At 41.6% G+C, this 21,488-nt stretch overlaps 2 protein-coding genes across 2 annotated transcripts in view; both read left to right on the top strand.

Annotated features, from left to right (window-relative positions):
• The window catches only part of ifih1 (interferon induced with helicase C domain 1), a 13,240-nt gene extending 1,540 nt beyond the window's left edge, over positions 1-11,700 (top strand). Inside the window, exons 2-16 of the mRNA XM_008288406.1 lie at positions 5-95; positions 662-778; positions 2,019-2,069; positions 3,919-4,145; positions 4,795-5,005; positions 6,002-6,219; positions 6,741-6,842; positions 6,935-7,058; positions 7,174-7,389; positions 8,059-8,315; positions 8,750-8,899; positions 9,031-9,192; positions 9,275-9,468; positions 9,567-9,660; positions 10,928-11,700. Of these exons, the coding sequence (XP_008286628.1) occupies positions 5-95; positions 662-778; positions 2,019-2,069; positions 3,919-4,145; positions 4,795-5,005; positions 6,002-6,219; positions 6,741-6,842; positions 6,935-7,058; positions 7,174-7,389; positions 8,059-8,315; positions 8,750-8,899; positions 9,031-9,192; positions 9,275-9,468; positions 9,567-9,660; positions 10,928-11,125 (2,412 nt within the window). The 3' untranslated portion in view covers positions 11,126-11,700. The remainder of the gene's footprint in view (positions 1-4; positions 96-661; positions 779-2,018; positions 2,070-3,918; positions 4,146-4,794; positions 5,006-6,001; positions 6,220-6,740; positions 6,843-6,934; positions 7,059-7,173; positions 7,390-8,058; positions 8,316-8,749; positions 8,900-9,030; positions 9,193-9,274; positions 9,469-9,566; positions 9,661-10,927) is intronic.
• Positions 11,701-11,988: 288 nt separating this feature from the next.
• Positions 11,989-20,899, top strand: fap (fibroblast activation protein, alpha). The gene is made up of 26 exons (XM_008288400.1): positions 11,989-12,301; positions 12,505-12,586; positions 13,393-13,482; positions 13,596-13,690; positions 13,777-13,851; positions 13,966-14,018; positions 14,225-14,297; positions 14,492-14,612; positions 14,688-14,842; positions 14,946-15,043; positions 15,153-15,282; positions 15,395-15,433; positions 15,516-15,614; positions 15,695-15,765; positions 15,850-15,903; positions 16,103-16,227; positions 16,399-16,449; positions 17,192-17,290; positions 17,878-17,947; positions 18,044-18,238; positions 18,378-18,432; positions 18,515-18,614; positions 19,775-19,833; positions 19,943-20,015; positions 20,171-20,244; positions 20,431-20,899. Exons 1-26 carry the CDS (start codon positions 12,299-12,301, stop codon positions 20,530-20,532), a joined length of 2,241 nt encoding a protein of 746 aa, XP_008286622.1. The 5' UTR covers positions 11,989-12,298; the 3' UTR covers positions 20,533-20,899.
• Positions 20,900-21,488: the final 589 nt, after the last annotated feature.

Raw genomic sequence — 21,488 nt, 5'->3', positions numbered from 1 at the left:
CACTTGGTACTCTACGTTCCTCAAAATTCTGCGTGAAACTGAACACAAGCACCTGTATGAGCTGACTGGAGGGTCACCTGACTGTGAGGAAAAAGGTGACTAACATCCACACCCACAACACCAAATACCATTCGGTTATTATTTTGTTTGGCACAGAAGTCTCCAGGTTTGTTCGTGAAGGATTGTGCAAAGCATGTGTGTGAGCGACTAAAGCTCTAGAAAGCTCTATTCAAACTTCATTTGCAATCATTAACTTAGGAATGGTTAATTATCGTGTTGTCGGCAATTAGAAATAATTATCTCCGCGGTGCAAAAGGGGCTGCAGCTTAGTTCACAGCCTTTTATCGTGCAAACAGGCTAACGTTTCGACACCACCGGTGAGGGATGAGCTCTGATGGCGACACATCAGAGATGAAGCAGAGCGAAGGCACAGCGGTGTTGAAACATTCGTCTATTTGCACAATAAAAGCTGTAAATTAAGCTCTTCATTTTGCCGGAAGATCCCTAGAAAACCCTAGAAAAGCAAACTTCCATTTGTACTGTGTAATTATTTACTATGAACAATCATCTTTAATATACATAAAGCCACTTGACTAGATTATTATTCTTCATTTACAAAGTGTGCTCTCTCTCTTTTTTTCCCATTTATCACCATGAACAGATGAGAAACCGCGTTCACCTAAAGACGAATCTATGGACTGTGATGCTGCGACAGCGGAAAGCCGTGACAGCCCAGAGTTTATGGACATCAGCGTCAAAGAGGAGTCTCAGGATGCAGGTCTCACGGTTCAATGATGAATATATGTTAAGATATTGATGTTGACATTGATTGATCAGGGCTGTCAGCAGTCAGGTGGGACTTCTGGTTTAATACATACTAAACAAATGGAGTCAAGTTGCTAAACTTAGACACTCACAGTGTGTCACACTTGTCCTCAGTGGGGTGTGTCCGTGTAGATAATTGTTGTTCTACTTGCAGTGTTTTGATAGACACATAACTGACAAAACTGTCTCCTAAGTGAAAGTGAAAACTATCCATAAGCAGATGTGTGGATTAATTTGAGCGACTGGAGCATTTCTTTTTCAATTATAATAAAAAAAAAGCTTTAAGGACTACTAACAACATGCAGCTTACCGTAAATTCCGGACTATTGAGTGCACCTGAATATAACTCGTCTATAAGCCGCATGTGTCCACGTTGTAACATGAGATATTTAAAAAGAAAGAGTTTTTATACTTTTAATTAAATACATTCTGCTAACATACCCAAATACGTAAATGCTTTTTTGCGAATAGTGTCTGCAACAGGGCTGGTTAAAAACAATATATACAGTCGCCTACCAGGAAAAGTCACTGATCGCTATCTTCATCTTCCTCCTGCACTGAAACCACTAAAGTCGTCTTCTTCAGTGTCGGAATTGAACAGCCTCAGAATTACTTCGTCACACACGTCCTCAGTCTTTCGTTATCGCTCTCAATGTCACTTACGCTTCGAGGCAAATTCATAAAAATCCATAAATTAGCCGCATCATTGTTTAAGCTGCAGTGTTCAAATTGTGTGAAAAAAGTAGTCGCTTATAGTCCAGAATTTACGATAGTTCCCTGCTATTGAAGAGGCAGAAGAAATCTCAGGCATATTTAATTAGGGCGACTGTGACTCAGGTGGTAGAGCGGGTTGTCCTCCGATTGCAAAGTTGGCGGTTCGATCCCCTGCCCCTCCACGGTCAAAGTGTCCTTGGGCAAGACACTGAACCCAAAGTTGCTCCCAATGGCAGGCAGCGCCTTGCATGGCAGCTCTGTCACCACTGGTGTGTGAATGGGTGAATGAGAAACACATTGTAAAGCCCTTTGGATAAAAGTGCTATATAAGTGCAGACCATTTACCAATTAAGCTCTAGCATGTAAATCTTTAACTACCCAAATGGAAGAACTGACCTATTTCCTCCCAACACAGTGCATAATGTGCATCTTCTGCCTTTCATGAGTGTGATTTTTGTTACTCATTGATGTCTTTTCAGATCTTTATGCCAGCGGTGAGCTGCCAAACAGCTCGGAGCCCTCGCAGCCAGGTGGGACTGACTCACTATCGCTCACACCTTTGATGCTGTTGAAGTATTTTAAATATGTCGGTACTCTAAAAAAAAGTTTGCTCTTGCTCTGCCCCAATAGGCCACACGAAAATGCCGAACTCAGGTCATAGCGAGAAAAACGTCTGTTAGATCTGCAATTTTCCTTTAGTGTTCTATAGGTGGGATAAGTGTAGTTGGAACGTGCTGCAGAATTGGTGGAACATTTCTCCACATCCTGCCGGCTTGACACCAATGAATAAGTTCCATGTGTGCATCGTGCTGAACCTCGTGGAGGTCAGGCTGAAGCCTACCAAGCGCTCTAAATGAAAACCACATGCCGACTGTATATCGCAGAACTGTAAAGAAATGTAAAGGGCTTGTTTATTTAAATCTTTAATTTCAAGTCGATGTGGAGCGTTGGCGTCTGCGCATACGGCTCACGTCATGATTCATTTTGATTGTGCCGATGGCTGCTCCATTGTCATCACCTCTCTCTGCAGCGTTCTCGCATAAAGTGCATTTCTGCCTTTCACATAACAAATTATTGCTTCGGGGGGTAATCAGCCCAGAAATGGCACACGAGGAGGGATGCATGTGGACTAATGAGGCAGTGGGAAAAATGATGTGAAGTGAGGAGGGAGCGGAAGAGTTTTTCTTTCGAATATGAGTTACAGTTTACAGTTTGTCTCAATAGGATTAAGGCTGTAAACCTGTCTGTGGATAGGAGAATGTTTTAAGATTGTTCTACCAGTTTGCAAGGTGAACTTCATGTGCAGAATGAGCTTTCCTCTTATTGGAATGGTATTTTAAAAAAGCTGATAGTTAGCCTCTTAATAATTCTCGAGTGTGGGAACACCAAGGGGGCCACAAAGACCACTGTTTACTTCTTATTGTTGTTAAAGCTTTATCTCTCCATCAGCACAGGCTCGTATTTACTCACACGAAGCTGCTCGAAACAGCACTTTAACCTCTGGCATACCAAGTCTGAGAAAGAAAATTAAAAGCTGTCTGCACTGAGGGGAAAAAAAACAACAAAACTTTCCGGGGTTTTGGGCTTATGACTGGGAGGGGAAATGCAGAACTTTGAGTTGAGTAGACAGGATAGCAGATGGGGATACATGCACATTGTGCATGGTGCCTTAGTCAAGCATTATCCTCGGCCTAGACAGAGCAAATGAATCACAGCCTGCCAGCCACTGAAGGTCTGACTAAAGTGGATCATAGTAGAGTCGGCTGTGCTTGTGAGGAGGAAAACAAGACAAAATGCTGCCACATATCAGAAACAGGGAACACGAGTGACATGTGCTGCCATGACACACTCAAAGCAATTTCAGAAGATTAAACGATTTATAAAAGCATTTAGGTGTTAGCTTAGAAAAGGAAACGCAGCCCCTTATGACTGTCTGTTTTCCACCTTTTAATATGAGTTACAGTTGCAGATTTGTAAAGATTACATCTATTCTCACTTGAACAGTGACATCTGGTCCATATACTGGCCGGCTTTTGGCACTGTTTGGCCTATATGGTTTATATTAAGCAAAAGTGAGCCTCAGTGATTTAATCTACAGTGCACAGTGTTCATAAATTAGCTACTCCAGACCTGTTTTTTTTAGTGCTTATGTTTGTTCATTGTGGTTTATTGTGTTCATGTTTTAAATATAGAACATCTTGCATGTTATGGGTGTAAACAGTGTGTGTATGCTTTTTAAATAGCAGCGTAACGAGGACATTCCATTAAAATACCAAAACCACAAACAATGATAAGCAGTCTTTTCCTGCTGGTAATGTCTGTAATTGTGGCTTGCTGACACGGACAGAAGCCTCTCTGAACCTCTGCTCCGCATTGCAGATGGAAGTGACTCAGTAGCAGCAGCCAAAGGCCCAGAAAACGCTGATATTGTTCTTCGAGATTATCAGATGGACGTCGCTAGACCTGCCTTGGAGGGGAAAAACATCATCATATGCCTCCCAACAGGAAGCGGTAAAACCAGAGTTGCAGTTTATATTACCAAAAAACATCTGGACAGCAGGAGGGCAGAGGGGAAACCAGGGAAAGTGGTCGTCCTCGTGAACAAGGTACTACAATCCAAGGATGGTATATCTGACTTATGGGTTTGCACTATTATGCTAACCTACTTCTGTCCATTCCAGATCCAAAGAAAACATTCAGTCAATTTGCACATGTGGGTCAGCTCACCACAAATTACATGCCATACGGTTTAGATATTCCCCTGCACTTTGTTACTATTTGGCACATGTGTGATCTGCTCTGAGCTGGAAAAAAAAACAACTCCATTTTGGATTAAAGGTTTTCCAGCTATAAAACTATTTGGTTGCATTTTCAAGCAGCTTGTGAAATTATGATCCTATACGAGTGAAACTGATCTTTTCATTTTTCATTTCTGAACAGGGCAGAACAATAACTTGGTTAGCTGCGCCTCTCCAGAGAAGGGAGTGTCTGCTGTCTTTGTAACTATAATCAACAACAGAATCCTCTGAATCACTGCGCAGCTAATTTGAAACCCTCCCTTAAGAAAGCATTAAAAAAAAATAAATCCTGGATAACAAACATCCCCTTAAATCATCAGGAGCCACATTAGAAGCTTCTGATCTCGTAACAGAAACAGAGCGGGCTTTTCTTATTTTTGGGGGGAAACAGTTATTTATATGTAAATATCGTGATTATATAGCATCTTAAAATGCAATGTGCTCTGTTGTCCTGCAGATTCCTCTGGTTGAGCAGCATTACTCATCGGAGTTCTTGCCCTTTCTGAAGCAAAAATACAAAGTGGAGAGAGTCAGCGGAGACTCCCAGCTCAAAATCTCTTTCACAGAGATCGTGGCGAAAAATGACATCATCATATGCACAGCCCAGATTCTGGAAAACTACTTGGAGAGGTCCAACACCGGAGAGGACGAAGGGGTGAACTTAAGCGGTATGATTTTGCTAAAAGTGAATCTAACGTTTGAGTAAACCAAGTCACACAAATTATACACAATCTAAAGTAAATATGGTCACATTTTCCTCCTAAAGTCCTTTTTTTAAAACCTTTTGCTAAAAAAATCTGTCCAGGCTTAAACTTCACACATTGACAGGCTCTGGAATAGAAAGCCACCCAGAGGACCCAGAGCAGCATCTCCCCTGATAGGATCTTGTCAAAGTCTTCCCACTCTGCTTTTCGCTCCTGTTGGCACTCGCCGGTACAAGGTGGAATAAGCCACCTCAGTGGAACATATGCTGTTTGTTGAAACGCCTGAAAGCATGTCCTGTTTTTTTCCTCCCGGTTTCCAGGCCACACGTCTGTTCAAGCCATCAGCGTGTGGCTGATCAAATTCACATGAGAGCTTCTATTTCCCATAATACATCAAGCTGCCACTCTTCATACTCTTCTCTCTCCTCCGGGGACAAATTTGTACCACTCCGGTTAAACTTGTGCATAATTATGACTCACCTTGCTTACACATTTGTAAAATACAAATGATCTAGAGTTATTTTTTGCAGCAGTTTTCCTTGCACATGCTATTGTGTGGCTCAAACTGCTGCGTCAAAGGCTCCTAGAAAAGTGCTGGTTTTGTGTGGGAGGATCTTACGGAGAGATGCCGTAATCTGTGAGGGAAATCACCTCTGTTTATTTAGGAAACAAATAAATAAGGTAAAGTTAGCATCGCTTGGTTGAGAAAATTGTAGCCTTTTTTTTTTTTTAAATAGGAGCAATTTTGTCTCAGGCAATAATTTTAGAGGAGGAAGTGAAGAAATGTAAATGTTATTGTTTAACCTAAGCAAGCAGCAATCCTGCTAAACAACAGTCCAACCAAAGAGTCACTGAATGTTGTTCTGTAATATATATTAATCTTATTTAAATACCATTTTCATGATACTGTAATATACTATACTGTACGTTTATTTTGTTTTGTGTCTTCTGTTGACGCAGATCTGACGCTGATTGTGATCGATGAGTGTCACCACACTCAGAAAGGAGAAGTGTACAACCACATAATGATGCGATACCTGAAGCAGAAGCACAAGAACATAAAGCTGAAGAAGTTGGAGAAGAAGCCTGTGCCCCTCCCTCAGATCCTGGGCCTGACTGCCTCGCCGGGGGTTGGGAAAGCCACAAAAATGAAGCAAGCTGAGGAGCATATACTTCGCGTAAATACTGTTCTCAGCTTTCTGGCTGCACCTATGTTGACAGAAGTGTTAGGCAAAAAATTAGTGAATATAGCAAAACCATCAGCTGTGATCTTTGACTCTTTTGGTTAATTTACCTTTTGTGTGAACAGAAACTGGTCATCAGAAGGAAACGCACTGCAGAGCTTTTCTCTACAATGGCTGCTTTTATGTTTTCCAGCTGCTGCTTTAACTGCGTCTATACCCAGTAGATTCACTTGTCATGAGAAACATCTTTATTTTGCTGCATTTTTTAGCTTTTACTAATTTAAATCCTGCCCCAGTTTTTTCTGCCACAGTCATCGAGGATCTTGCTCATCCAGCCAATGTTCCACACTGCCCCTGCACACAGGGCAGCCATAAACTTTCCCACTGCCACAACAGTAAAAAAAAAAGTTTAAAAACAGCACTGTGGCTTTAACTCTGTGCTGGACACACAGAGTAGAAATAGTCTGCCAAGATGAAGGACTTTCTCACACTGTAAATTTGTGCTTCTTTCATAGATTTGTGCAAACTTGGACGCTTCCAAAATCATGACAAGGAGCCTTGGAGAGTTCAAAAAGGAACCAAAGAAAACAATTGTAAATGTGGAAGACAGAAAGGAGGTACTTTTGTTTAACAGGAGAAGGTTTCATACTAGTTTGTTGGTAACGACATTTACTTTAGTTTCAATGCAATGTTACGATAAACTTTTCAGGATCCCTTTGGCAACGTCATCAAGAAAATCATGAATGCGATTCATGCCCATGCCGAGCTGAGCCCGACCTGTGACCTCGGCTCTCAGAACTATGAGCAGTGGGTGGGTCAAAACGAACGCAAAGGTGAGGACAGATTTTTACACCACCCCTTTGTCTCCCCCGTTTTTTTCTTCTTCCCTGCTGATGACAACAATCCGGCCTTGTAGGGATCTAAACTACTTGTCTCGATCTCCTTTAGCTGCAAAAGAGGAAGATCAGAAAGTGCGAGTTTGCGCAGTGCATCTTCTGCTCTACAACGAGGGCCTGAATCTGAGCAACACCATCCGCATGTGTGACGCTCTGAGCTTCCTGAAGAAGGAACAGGAGGAGGAGATAAAGAAGAAAACAACACCTGATGGGGAGCACGTCATACAGATCACAGACACAGAGAGATTCCTCTTCAATTTGTTTAAAGGTGTTGTACGACTGGGTTGAATTACCAAGAAAAGTGAAACAGAAAAATTCATCATTACACGTGTTCTGCCGCATTTTACGGTATTAGTTTAAAATTTCTCAATACCATTTCTTTCTTTCTTGCCAAGAGTTAAATGAAAAGACAGATAACACTTTTGTATCTGTTTGGCTAGCTGTTAGTTAGCATAGCTTAGCACAAAAACTGGGAGATAATTAGCCACACTCTGTCCAAAGATAACAAAATCTGCCTTTATCTTGATTGTTTAATTTGTATTTAAAAGCAAATTAAAGACAAATATGAGCATTGTCGTCTTGAACTCTACAGTAGTTGCTTTGTAAACTTATGGCAACATAAACACATCAAGATGTTACTGCTAGCAGCTAAGCGAAAGTTTTATTTCGAGGGTTTTAGGTGTTATTTATGGTAGTGAGCTTTACAGTTTCTGGTTGGTGGATCTAAGATTGCTGTTCCTCCGTTTTATAATCATTTTGCAAAGCTGAGCTGACTTTCTGTAGATTTGTTTCTGGTTTTAATGCTAAGCTATGCTAACTAGCAGCTAGCCTAACAAATACAAAAGCGGTTTCTCATCTAACTCTCAACAGGAAAAAACTTCTTTAACGTTGATAGTACAAAGATTTACCGCAGTTCTTTGAAACTGATGTCCTGCAGATAACAAAGAGGAGCTGGAGAGGCTGGCAAAGAATCCCCAGTATGAAAACGACAGCCTGTCAAAACTCAGAGGTACCATTCTACGCGAGTTCAGCACCAGGGCGGAGGCCAGAGGGATCATTTTCACCAGAACACGCCGCAGTGCCATCGCTCTAAGTCAGTGGATTCAGGAGAACCCCAAGTTTGCTGACATCGACGTGAAACCGGCGTACGTCATTGGAGGAGGAGACCAGAGTAATGTCAAACCGATGACCGCTGTGAGTGCACATAGAACGAACTACACTTGTCTTTAGTGTCCTGTGCACTTCAAATGCAGCTTACACTTAACCTTCTCATATATAATAATAATAATAATAATTGATCAGATTTATATAGCGCTTTTCTAGACACTCAAAGACGCTTTACACTGTCAATTATTCATTCACACACATTCATTCTGGTGGCAGTAGCTACGATTGTAGCCACAGCTGGGGCAGACTGACAGAGGCGTGGCTGCCATTCTGCCCCTCCGACCACCACCTCAAACAATCCATTCATATGCATCCACACCAGGCAAGGTGGGTGAAGTGTCTTGCCTAAGGACACAACGACCATGAAACAGGTTACAGGGCGGAATCGAACCGCCGACCTTCCGATCATCGACCGACTCGCTCTACCACCTGAGCCACAGCTTTGTATTTGTGTTTATCAGGCAGAGCAAAAGGACGTGTTGAAGAAGTTCCGCATCGGTGACGTGAACCTGCTGATCGCTACCACGGTGGCAGAGGAAGGTTTGGACATACCGGACTGCAACTTTGTTATCAGATACGGCCTATCGACCAATGAGATCGCTATGATTCAGGTCAGCGATGTGGTGACTGATGATGTGTTTTAAGAATTGCCCCACTTTTGTAATTAAAGCACCATCACTCTGTATTGCGGTAAAACATTGAAGTGGTCGCTCACCATTGACTCAGTCGTTGCCTTCTGCAGGCTCAAGGCCGAGGAAGAGCTGAGGACAGCAGTTACACTGTGGTCGATGTGAAGAACTCCGGGGTGGCTGAAAAGGAGTGCGTCAATGAGTACCGTGAGAGCATGATGAACAAAGCCATTGCTAAAATCAAAGTCTTAAATCAAGCAGAGTATGACAAGCGGGTATGTTCAATTTTTTTTTTTTAAGTCTGTTGAACTAAAAGTCACTTTGCTGAAAGATCGCTTCTTTCTTTTCTTTAATCAGATCACTGAGTTTCAGGTCCAGGCTATAATGGAGGAGAACGTGAGGAAGAAAAAGCAGAAGGAGAAGGCCATTAAGAATGTGAAGCTGTCTGATGTGAAGTTCAGCTGTCGACACTGCAGCAAACACGTCTGCACCGGCGAAGACATCCAGACCATCGAGAGCATGCACAAAGTCAATGTCACGTCAGAGTTTTGGTAACAGCTCACTTTTATATCATCCTGAACCTGCTGCATATGTTTAATAAACTGTATGCCTCTATATTAACTGATGATACTCTACCTTTTTTCTACAGTGACCTTTTCATTCAGAGAGAAAACCCGACTCTTCAACAACGCCTTCTGGATTACGAGACCAACGCCTCCATAGCATGCAAACAGTGTGGGCAGGTACATTCATTTGAGGCTTTTTGGTTTTCAGAGTTCGTTGTTCCGAGTTTGGATAGTTTGGACAGAAAAGCAGATCTTTATATGAAAAGAATAGTTAAACGTTTTGGTAAATATTTGCTTCCTAGCAGAGAGCGACATAAACTACTTTCATAGGGACTAGTTTCTGAATAGCTTTTTGAAAAGAGGAAGACAAAAGTGGAAAATGAGTGAATACAAGTAAACAGAACTAGAATTACTTGTTCAAAATGGGAGATAAATTTGAGTCAATAATAATAATTGATCAGATTTATATAGCGCTTTTCTTGACACTCAAAGATGCTTTACACTGTCAATTATTCATTCACACACATTCATTCTGGTGGTGGTAGCTACGATTGTAGCCACAGCTGCCCTGGGGCAGACTGACAGAGGCGTGNTTACACTGTCAATTATTCATTCACACACATTCATTCTGGTGGTGGTAGCTACGATTGTAGCCACAGCTGCCCTGGGGCAGACTGACAGAGGCGTGGCTGCCATTCTGCGCCTACGGCCCCTCCGACCACCACCTCAAACAATCCATTCATACGCATTCACACCAGGCAAGTTGGGTGAAGTGTCTTGCCCAAGGACACAACGACCACGAAACAGGTTACAGGGCGGAATCGAACCGCCGACCTTCCGATCATCGACCGACTCGCTCTACCACCTGAGCCACAGCCGAGTCAGACATGATATACAGCTGATCTGCCTCCCAGATTCAGATGAAGGTACAAACTAGGGATGCACGATATATCGGCAACCACATCGGTATCGGCCGATATTAGTGTTTTTTCCGATATATCGGTAAATTTAGCCGATGTGAAAAACCAATGATTGTCTAACTTTAGCACCTTTGTCTCTACATCTGATATCGCTGCTATTTCACAGATGTTTTTACTTAAATGATCCTGGACTTGAATGTTAAATATGTTTTACTTATGTTGCGTAATAAAGAAGACTACGTGGTCTAATTTCAGCTTCTTTCGAATAGTTTTCATGTTCTCACAGTGTTTACTCATTTTTCAGTGTGAACAAAAATTGAATCTCGATATCGGTAATATCGGTTATCGGCGATATCACAAATCTTAATATCGGTATTGGTCAGAAATTTTAATATCGTGCATGACCAGTACAAACTGGTACAAATGTAAGCAATCATAGTAGCCACCCACCCAGCCTTGCTTTTGTGATGCATCAATCTGCATTCCATCTTTGTCACATCCTGACATTAACGCTCTCGTTGCAGAGCTGGGGATCGATGATGATGTACCGTGGGATCGAGTGCCCCTGCCTTCACGTGAAAAACTTTGTGGTGAGCGTCAGCGGAGAGAAGATAAGCAAATGCACCAAGTGGAGCGAACTCCCCATCAGGTTTCCTGCCTTCGACTACACCGAACACGCGAGCCAGGTGGCGCAGAGCTCAGACGAGGAGGAAACAGAATAAACTCCAACTCTGCAGAGTCGCAAAAACATCCAGAAAACACTCATCTGTGTCGTATTATCTTACTTACACTGGGAAATGCAATGCTTCCTTTAAGGGCTACTGTGTCAGGTTTACATGGAGTGGTGGATGTAAGTGTCTGTTGTTTACAAGAAAATAAGAATATGCAAGATTGTCAGAACTATATGTATGAATTGTTTATGACATACTAGGGGATTTGCTGTAATGATCACTGTGTGAGTGCCATGAAATTAATTGTCAAAATTGCTAATGAGAAAGTATATATTGCCATCTGAAATGTCTGTGGTCTCCTGAGATTGGAGCCGCTGAGCCGGCGATCGCCCCTCGGAGCCCACCTGTCAACACACATGCACACAAACAGGTGCTGTTGATTTTCCATTAAATTCAGCTGTTAGTGAGTCATGAGGCAGTCAGCAAAGCTATTTTTAGATGCACATTTTTTTTAAAGCTTTGTTCTCTTCATACAGATACACATAGATTACCTGTGGTTTTCTGGGACACAATCAAGTGTGTAATAGACCCTGAAATATAAATAAAGTCCCCTTTCTGACTTTTAATGTTTCCTTTCATTCTTTTTTTATACATAATCATCCACAATATAGTGGAAAACTGTCCTGCCTTTGCCCAGAGATTGAAAAAAAAAAAAAAAACACTATTATTATAGTTCCAGTCAGTTCAGTTCAGACTTTATTAAAAACACACTTCATAGGCGGGGGAATATGATTTCTTTCTTTTTTTTTTTTTTACTGGCGGATAAAAGCTGGCTTTTCCTGTCCTTCTCGCGTTGCGTGAATGACTTGCACCCTGTGTGAGAAAAAAAAAAAGAGCCACTTCCTAATACCAGAAAGTTGTGCGCTCTTGGAAAGTTGGACTGCGGGCTTCAGGGAGGCATCTCTGTCTGCTGTCGGACTCGTCTCAGGAATGCAGCGGGAAGTGAAGGAAGCCTCCGACTAAAGTAGGACGGAGCTCAGTGTGCTTATGTTTTCCTGGGGTTGTATTTTTTTTATGTTTTTTTTTTTTTAGCCTAAGTCATTGTTTTCTTGGAGTGAGAGCATGTCAACCAGGCTGCGCGTAAAAGAAGTGACTCCAAACTTGAGCGACTTTTAAAAGGATTTCTTAAGGACTTGAGAGCTTCGCGGCGACTCCATCCGCGTCATGGTCAGTAATCGATTTCTCATCTGCTTCTGTATTGACAAAATGTACTTATAAAGAAAAAGAAATCCTAAAAGCAGGACTACTTACTGTGGACAGTCACTGTGGGGATGTTACGCGACTGAGCGACAACCTGCAGCGTCAGCTTGTGTTGTGTGAAATCAGGATGTGTTTTTTTTTTTTGCCAACTTTTGTGTCACCTTTCGCAGGGCTGCAGCAAGGTGATGTGGGGGGTGGTGGGGGCGGCTGTCGTCATCACGCTAATAACAGTCCCAGCGGTTTATTACAGCAGTAAGTTGGAGTTCTGGCCCTTCACTAACCGTCTGTCTCTCTTTGTCTGTGCTGCCTGTTGGAAACCAGATCGTGTGACAGTAAAGAGTTCTATCCAAACAACTTTTACGCACGATTGGAAGCTGGTTTCTCTCAGTTTTTGTGGGTAGCCCGTGTGTCTAACTGTGTGACAAATTAAAGGAAAACCCTGGATCTCTAAAGTAGGAGGACCTAGTGGCTCTCTTATGGAGGATATTTTGCTGGTATGATTTGGGTCTACCTGTCCTTAAAGAGAAACCAAACCAATGAAAAATTGTTGTACGGGATCACCTTTATCCTGTATGGAAACATTTCTATCCTGATGTGAGTGGTCTCTTTAGAATGACAACACCCACATCCACAGGGCACAAGGGGTCACCTAATGGTTTAACAAGTGTGTAAATGACAAAATCATGTGCTATGGCTCTTTAAAGTCTCCAGATCTGAACCAAATTGAATACACACCAGAAATTTTGGACCAAAATCTAAGACAACGCTCTCCACCACCATCATCAAAACATCAAATAAGAGTATATGTTCTGGTAAAATTGTGTTTCATTCCTCCAGAAGTAGTGGCACAACACTCAGACACTTTATGCTGCTTTTTCCTTTAATTTGTCACCCCTCTGCATGTAGTCGTTTCATTCAAGCAACAGACTTGTAAAAGATGATTCTCAGTGTTTTAAAGCAGCTTAAACAGGCCACTGCATGATGCACAGATTTTAGATGTGTGATATTGTTTCACGCTACACGTTCTGGTGAATAACGCAGCACGCGTATCATTTCAGAATCTAGTGGAGCCAAAAGGCCCTTCACCCTTCAAGATTACTTCAACGACACCATTAGATGGAGATCTTACAACGTGTATTGGATATCAGGTATCAAATCACCTCTGTGGCTGTATGTAGGTTGTTCTTTGTTCAAACATAGTCTACATGAAGCATCATGTTGTGTGTAAATTTCAGGTGAGCTTATACGTTTTCTTCTGCAGATAAGGAGTATTTGCATAAAACGAGGGACGGGAACGTCTTTCTCCACAACGCTGAAACAAAGGAGGAGTCAATATATTTGAGCAACTCAACCTTTGTAATATATTTTTAACAATAAGCACAGTTTTGCGTATCTGATGTCTTATTCATTTTTATATGTTAACAAAATTGTTTTCATTTCAGGACCAGGTGGATGCCAATCATTACTTGCTGTCAGGTGATTATAAATACGTGGCTTTTGAAAGCAATTTCACAAAGGTGAGACTTTGTTATAGTCACAATAGATTTGTGTGTCGGTTACTGTGTCAGTTAATCTCTTGAAATCTTATCACGAAAACCTGATATAACAGCTTTGTGTTTGAAATCCTACAGAAATGGAGACATTCATTCACAGCCTCATATTCTATCTATAACAGGGAGACTTCGTAAGTAGTCATGTTTTCATTCTAATAGTATTAGTTTTTAATTGCAGGATTTCAGAAATCAAACAGAAAAACTAATTCTGGCGTATTTTTTCTTATCGTGACAACATAATAAAGTCTTCAGAAGTGATATATTTTATCATATCTGCAGACACCTCAGACACATAGGAGGTGATTATCCCCAAAACATGTTTCATATTTCATTGCAGAACATTTGTTAAGCCTGTTGATCTTCCAACTGAAGTGCAGTACTTCACCTGGGCACCGACAGGAAACAAATATGTGAGTTTACACCATGTTGTCATGTCTCCAGTTAAATATCACATCTGTCACTGGATTTGAAGTTTGTGTTGTGGGTCAGGCAACAGTAGGACGATTGAATTTGTTAAAATGAACATCAAGCCCCTGCAAAAGTAGTGTTGATGCACTAAATCTGTGGCTGTGTTCAAAAGCTGTAACTTTATTGTGTTTTGCAGGCTTACGTCTCAGACTTCAACATTTTTCTCAAAACCGATGTCACCGCTGAAGTTGTGCAAGTGACGCACAACGGGAAAGAGAATGAGATCCTCAACGGCATCCCTGACTGGGTTTATGAGGGTACGTAGCTTTTTCAGAAGTCTGTGTGTCTAAATAAAAGATGGTTATTATATATTTTTTCCTTATCTATTTCAGAGGAAGTGTTTGCATCAAATGGAGCGATATGGTGGTCCTCAACTGGAAAATACTTGACTTATGCCGAGTTTAATGATACAGAAGTTCAAAAAGTGGAATTTAGCTGGTACGGATCTGGGCAGTATCCTCAAACTGTGGCCTTTCCGTACCCAAAGGTGGGATTATATGACTTTATCAAGCCTGTTCTGTGTTCATGTTGCCTATTTATCTCCTCCACACTCTATGAATATTAATCTTGACTGTTTGTATTCTGTATAGGCTGGATCAGCACTTACCAAAGTGAAGCTGCTCGTTGTTGATACCACGAACCCATCCCGCCGCACGCAGGTGGTTCCTCCTGCTTCTGTCGCTTCTAGGTTCGTATATTCTCTGTGTTATGGTGTCTCTTAATCGTGCATTTGAATCAGACAGAATCGCGGCGTCTTCATGTGAAAACCCTGTCGCTTTCTGTTTGCCTCCACTCAGCGATCACATGTTGTGCTCGGTGACCTGGGTTTCAGACGAACGCGTGGCCGTGCAGTGGCTCACGAGAAAACAGAATCATGTGGTTGTACAGATCTACGACTTTGACGGAAGTAACTGGAAAGAAAATCAGGTAGCTGTTGTTCCTCCGCTCGCCTGATTTCCAGCTAGATCATCTTGAGGATTCAAGCGCTGACTTTATGTCCGTGTGATTAGATGCTGATTGATGCCTTTACTCTCCGTAGAAATTCGAGCAAACGAGCAAGACAGGCTGGGTCGGCCATGTGAGTGTCCAGAAAGTTACCACTAATGGGGATTTAGGTTTTGATTTGATGTGCGACTGTTAAATACTGTCTTTTTCCTCAGTACGTGCCCTTGCCTGTTTTCTTTGCTGAAGATGGGCTCAGCTTCTACAAAGTGATGAGCGACACTCAGGGCTACAAACACATCCATTATGTGAAAGATGTAAGTATTTACATTTGCAAAATGTACTGTGAATCATACCCATGGTGTCATCAGTGACTTACTAAAGGTGTTTTCTTAAGGGCAAAGCTACACCGATTACCTCTGGGAAGTGGGAAGTTATCTACATATCCAAATTAACAAAAGATGCCATGTAAGTGGTGAAACCGCACAATTCTTGTAAAACAGCATTAAAAAAAATATAGAAATCTGACTCGTGTGAATTGTTTTTCTGCAGATATTTTGTGAGCACTGAGCACGAAAGGAACCCTGTGAAGAGAAATCTCTACAAGTAGGACATTCCTCCTGTCTGTGGGATGAGTAATATATTACATTTCACATTCCTTGTCTTTTATAAACCAATTAATGTTGGTATGTTTGTGGATTTATGGAGCCTCCAAAGACGAGATAAGCACATTAGCTATCTGGGCTCTGAAAAACAGTAAATAACTACATAACTGACTCCTGGTTTCTGCTCATTGTTTCACCAGGGTCATGATTGGAAGCAGCCCTTCGTCCACTCAGTGTCTCAGCTGCGACCTGTATAAGGACAGGTGTCAGTACAACTCGGCTTACTTCAGCTTTGACGCTTCTTTCTACCGGATGGACTGTTACGGTCAGTTACCCGTTTTCTCTTAAGCAATAACTCATAACCCATGTGGGGATGTTCGGTGGTGGGGAACATCTGTGAACAATAATCACAGCTCAGAAAGACACCTTTAAAGTTTTGCAGGAGACTTGACGTGTAATCTACTGTTTGCGTGTTTTCTATTCTTGTCCCTACCAGGACCTGGATACCCGCTCTACGTACTCATGGACAACAGGGGCTCAGCTGCAGGTACAGAAGTAAAGCTTAGGTTCTAGCCACAAGCCAATTTTTTTAAATGAATTCTAACATCTGTTACTAATGTCCCTCCAGTGGAACTGATGGGAGACGAAATCTGAAGATAAAAATGAGACTTTGACAGAAGATTTTAGTAGATATCTTCCAGCATTAGAGTAGTATTAAATGAAATGACTCTCTTTGTTCCCCTGCACTGTCAACAACAAAAAAGGCAGTACAAGACAAAGCTGCCTTTGGAAAATATCCACTTGTTTGTCTACTGGCACCACTGATATGAATTTAAGACCGACTTTAGAATGATCTGTGATGTCTTTTGGGAATTTCTTTAATCTCATGAATAAATCTCGGATCCGAACTGGATCCCTATTTGTTGTGGTGTCACCGAGACAGTGGATGGAGAGGTTTATTTTATGCAACATATTGAAGACTGCATCTAAATAACTTCTGCTCACACATTGGTTTCCTTTTGTAGGTACGGCTACTGGCTAACACAGACTGGTTTAGCGCTAAGGGTGTCCAACAAAGGAAGGCCAGTGAGCAGTTTAAAAGTCCTGAACTAAACTGTCTGTGTTACTGGCTGCTCCTGCCATCAAACTGAGTTACGAATAATCTTTCAGACACAGGATTCTAAAGACTTTTTTGACACAAATTGAAATACATAGATATGCATGCATACATGAGCTTTTTTTATATAGAAATGTCCCGTGGGACACTCTCTGTAATGTCTTTCTTTCAGAACTCGCTGTTCTTGAAGACAATAAGGAGCTACAAAACATTCTGTCCGAATTCCAAATGCCGACGATGCAGTACGGCACCTTAAAGGTTGCCGGGTTCGGTAAGACAACACATGTTTAAAGATTACCTCCAGAAATCCCTGAAGACACATGAGTAATAAATGTTTATTTTCTTTGACATAATAATGATAAACGTAGAAATTCTTTAAAGCACATCTCCTCTATCGACCTCCTCAAACAAGAGAGTTTACTCTGAAATTATATACTGTACACAGAATTTTTCCCCTTTAAGTGTGAAAGTTGAATGTTGGACCACATAACTCATCTGGGTGAGAACAGAGAAACTTGTACTTCTTAGCAAATGAATTCAAAACAGATTTCTAACTCTGCACATTCATCTTTCTGCACTGTTGAGGCCAAACATCAAACTGAAGTAACAATAAGAAGAACACATTTTATTGGAGCTGGACATTAACTTTAAACTAATCTCATCATGCAACAGTTTTTACTTTTAATGATTAAGAACAGGACGTTCTCCTTGATATACTTCCAGCCTGTCCTGTCCTTGGAGCATTACTTTTTGTACTCATGTTTGTACTGAATTCCCTCTGGAAGCAGGAAGATTAATGTTCACGACAAACTGAACATCAGTTTATGTTTTCTTCAATTCTGTTTTTCTCGCCAACAGATCTTTGGTATGAAATGATGTTACCACCCAATTTCAAGAAGTCCAAGAAATATCCCCTCCTTATCAGCGTGTAAGTAAACGCTCCTCGGAGCGTCACGGCATCCCACTGAAATCTAAGGAATCCTCATTAGCGTTTACTGATACACGGTGTTGCTGTCATGTGCAGTTACGCCGGTCCCTGTAGTCAGAGTGTGAACTATCGCTTCAAGCTGAACTGGGCCACGTACCTCTCCAGCTCGCACGGCATCATTATCGCCAGCTTCGACGGGAGGGGAAGCGGTTACCAAGGTGACGAAATAATGCACGCAATCTACAGGCGCCTCGGGACGTTCGAAGTGGAGGATCAGATAACAGCTGTGAGGTAACGTGTGTCTGAACTTTGAAGCACCTCCGTGATGTTTGCTGTCGTTACACCCCTGTATGAGAAAGCTGATGATGTCTTAAATGCATGTAAATGTCATAATGCTGGTAAATGTCTTCTGTTGATTTATGTGTTGCAGGAAATTCATTGACATGGGTTTTATCGACAAAGACAGGATAGCCATATGGGGCTGGGTACGTTGTTTGGGTTTTTTTGTCTTCCTGTTTTGTCTTTGTCGTCTGGCCTTCATTAATTGTAATCTATCCTGACCTTCAGTCATACGGGGGTTATGTCACCTCGATGGCCCTGGGTGCTGGAACTGGACTTTTCAAGTGTGGGATTGCAGTGGCCCCAGTAGCCAAGTGGGAATACTACGGTGGGTTTGCACGCATATTAATACATGTTAACCTGTGTTTCTATTCTGAGATCACCGTGTTCCTTCACTTTCATCTTGTCTGCTGCGTATTTAAAGGACTTCCTCTCTCACGTAGCGTTGCATTCCTGCACCGTTGTTGGACTAATGATTTGGGTTGATGCAGCAGAACAACAGAGATAAATAGCATCTGGTAGAAACAAGGTTCTCTCTGCATCTTCCAGCCAAATACAGATGAAACAGGTGCTTCTCAGCTCGAGGACAGCAAGTTAGTACAAAAGGTTGCTGGAGCTTAATTAACATCCTTTTATTGTGCAGACAGACTCATGTTTCAACACTACTGTGTCTTTATCGGAGCCTCTAAAGAAAAGGCTGTGAATTAAGCATTGAGCTCCAGCCTCCTTTGTTCTCAACAGCGATAGCTTTTTCTACACTCACTGCATTCTTCTTGCCAAAATCTGACACCGACATCGCACACGATGCAACTCTCTCGGTTTGGCCGATGAAAGAGCGATCCGAGTGTGGTATGCTTACAGTCGCTATTGGAACCCCTGCAGCCACAAGCAAAGAGATAAGAAGTGGGCTTTAGAGGTCTGATGAGCTCATCTCTTTGCAAGTGTGAGTTTGTAGTCCTCAGCCCAGTCAATTTATGTCAGTTTATCGCTTTACACATCTCCCTCTGGCTTTCTGTACCCCAGCACCCACAGATAGTATAAAGTCAGCAGAGTTCACTTCATGTTTCAAATCTCAATCTATATTTTGTCTTATATCTTGTTATGTCTCACTCTCTGGAACCCCATTTCCTCCTCCCCGCTGATTAAGTGTGGTTTATTTCTGTGTTTATATTGTATTATATGTGCTTGACAACTGTGATATTGATTACAGTTTCAGAATAAGAATCAGAACCAGCTGTATTGGTCAAGTGTGTGAACACATGGTGTCACAAAATAAAACTAAATGTAATTGAAATATACAGTCATGAACTATAGACACAGAGTTAATGACTCCTTAAGAAGAAGATGGATAATAGTGCAGTGGAACAGAGAGCAGCATAAAAGCAGGTCTGTGATGTGTAGTATGTACAGCGGCTCAGGATTGTGATCACAATGAGTTGATCCTGATTCATGTCATTGTTGTTATTAAATAGATTGTTTCCTTTACAGATGCAGTGTACACCGAACGCTACATGGGAAAGCCCACAGAGAATTCAGACTCTTACAAAGTAAATATCAAACAGCTGGGTCACGATCATCTCTTCCAAACTACTGCACATTTCTGGTTTGAGACATACAGTATGTTCCCACCCATGAAACATATCTTTATATTTATAGAACTCCACAGTGACATCCAGAGCGAAAAACTTCAAAACGGTCGACTACCTGTTGGTTCACGGCACAGCGGACGGTACGTTCAGTCAGTTCTTTCATTTCATGTCTGTTTTTGAGAATCAGGGTACCAGGTAACAGAGTAAAACCATGCACAAATGGACTCTGTTTGCCTTGAAAGAAACTTGAGCTTTGATGTCCGGTCACGTACTGAACGCGTTCTCTGTCCCGTAGACAATGTCCATTTCCAGCAGGCCGCACAGATCGCCAAAGCGCTGGTGGACGAGCAAGCGGACTTTGAGGCGATGGTAAATATTGGCTCAGGAAAGTGGGACTAATATTGGCTTTGATGGTGTTGATTTAATGAAGGTTTCAAATGGGGGGAAACTGTCATGGATCACTAAATGAAGTCTAAAATATATGCATGTGTGTAATTTTATATGGGATTCATTCATTGAGGATGTGCACTAATCCTGTTTTGGTGTTAATTTCAGTGGTACACCGACAACGACCACACACTCCGAGGATCAGCCTACCATCATATATACACCCACATGAGCCACTTTCTGCAGAAATGCCTCGTAAATCCCAAATAGATGTCCAAAATGTGCATTTATAGTGAATATTAATGCAGGTTTTATTTTTAAAATTTCTGTTTTACAATTTTATTGATATTCTCAAGTGTCCAGTTGTATTCTTTTTTTAGACATTTTTTTAAAAATGTGCAGCAGATGTTGAATTTCTCATACAAATGAGAATTTATATTAAATGTGCAACTGTAGAACTTTTGTCAAAATATGTGACATTAAAAAAATGCATGCATTTATAGTTGAAACCACTTTTTTATTTGGATATGATGACAGACAGCTGGTGTATTGCACTGCACTGATTTGTTGTGGAGCGTTGTCATTTCTGTTGCAGTAATGTTGTAATGAAGGTAAAATAAACATTGTTTTGAAATATGTCAATTTCATTGTTTCATTTTTTACTTACCTTCACATATTTTTTGTCTAAATGAGATTTAGAAGCTTACTGTAAAAACATTCACTGAAATCAAACTAATTCAGTTTAATATATTTTGTCTCCCTCACTAAGCAACAAACATTTCTTATTTTGGCCAAATGACACTCACAATGCACATTTAATCAAGTTTTATCATACGAGTCATGTAAAAAGAATACGACATAAAAATAATACATCAAACATCCATCCATGATCTATACACCGATTAATCCTCACTAGGGTTGTGGGGGGCTGGAGTCTATCCCAGCCAACTTAGGGTGAAGGCAGGGGACACCCTGGACAGGTCACCAGTCTATCACAGGGCCACACTTAGAGACAGACAACCAAGCACACTCACATTCACACCTACAGACAATTTATCAGTTAACCTCAACATGTTTTTGGACTGTGAGAATCCAGAGAACCTGGAGAGAACCCACGCTGCACGGGGAGAACATACAAACTCCACACAGAAAGATCCTGGGTGTCCTCACCGGGACGCGAACCAGCGACCTTCTTGCTGAGAGACAGCTGATGACTGACCAACCAA

This window comes from Stegastes partitus, unplaced genomic scaffold, assembly GCF_000690725.1.
Source record: "Stegastes partitus isolate 25-593 unplaced genomic scaffold, Stegastes_partitus-1.0.2 Scaffold557, whole genome shotgun sequence".
NCBI lineage: Eukaryota > Metazoa > Chordata > Actinopteri > Pomacentridae > Stegastes > Stegastes partitus.
Note: the sequence above shows the minus strand (reverse complement) of the source record. Positions and strands in the feature narration are given on the sequence as shown.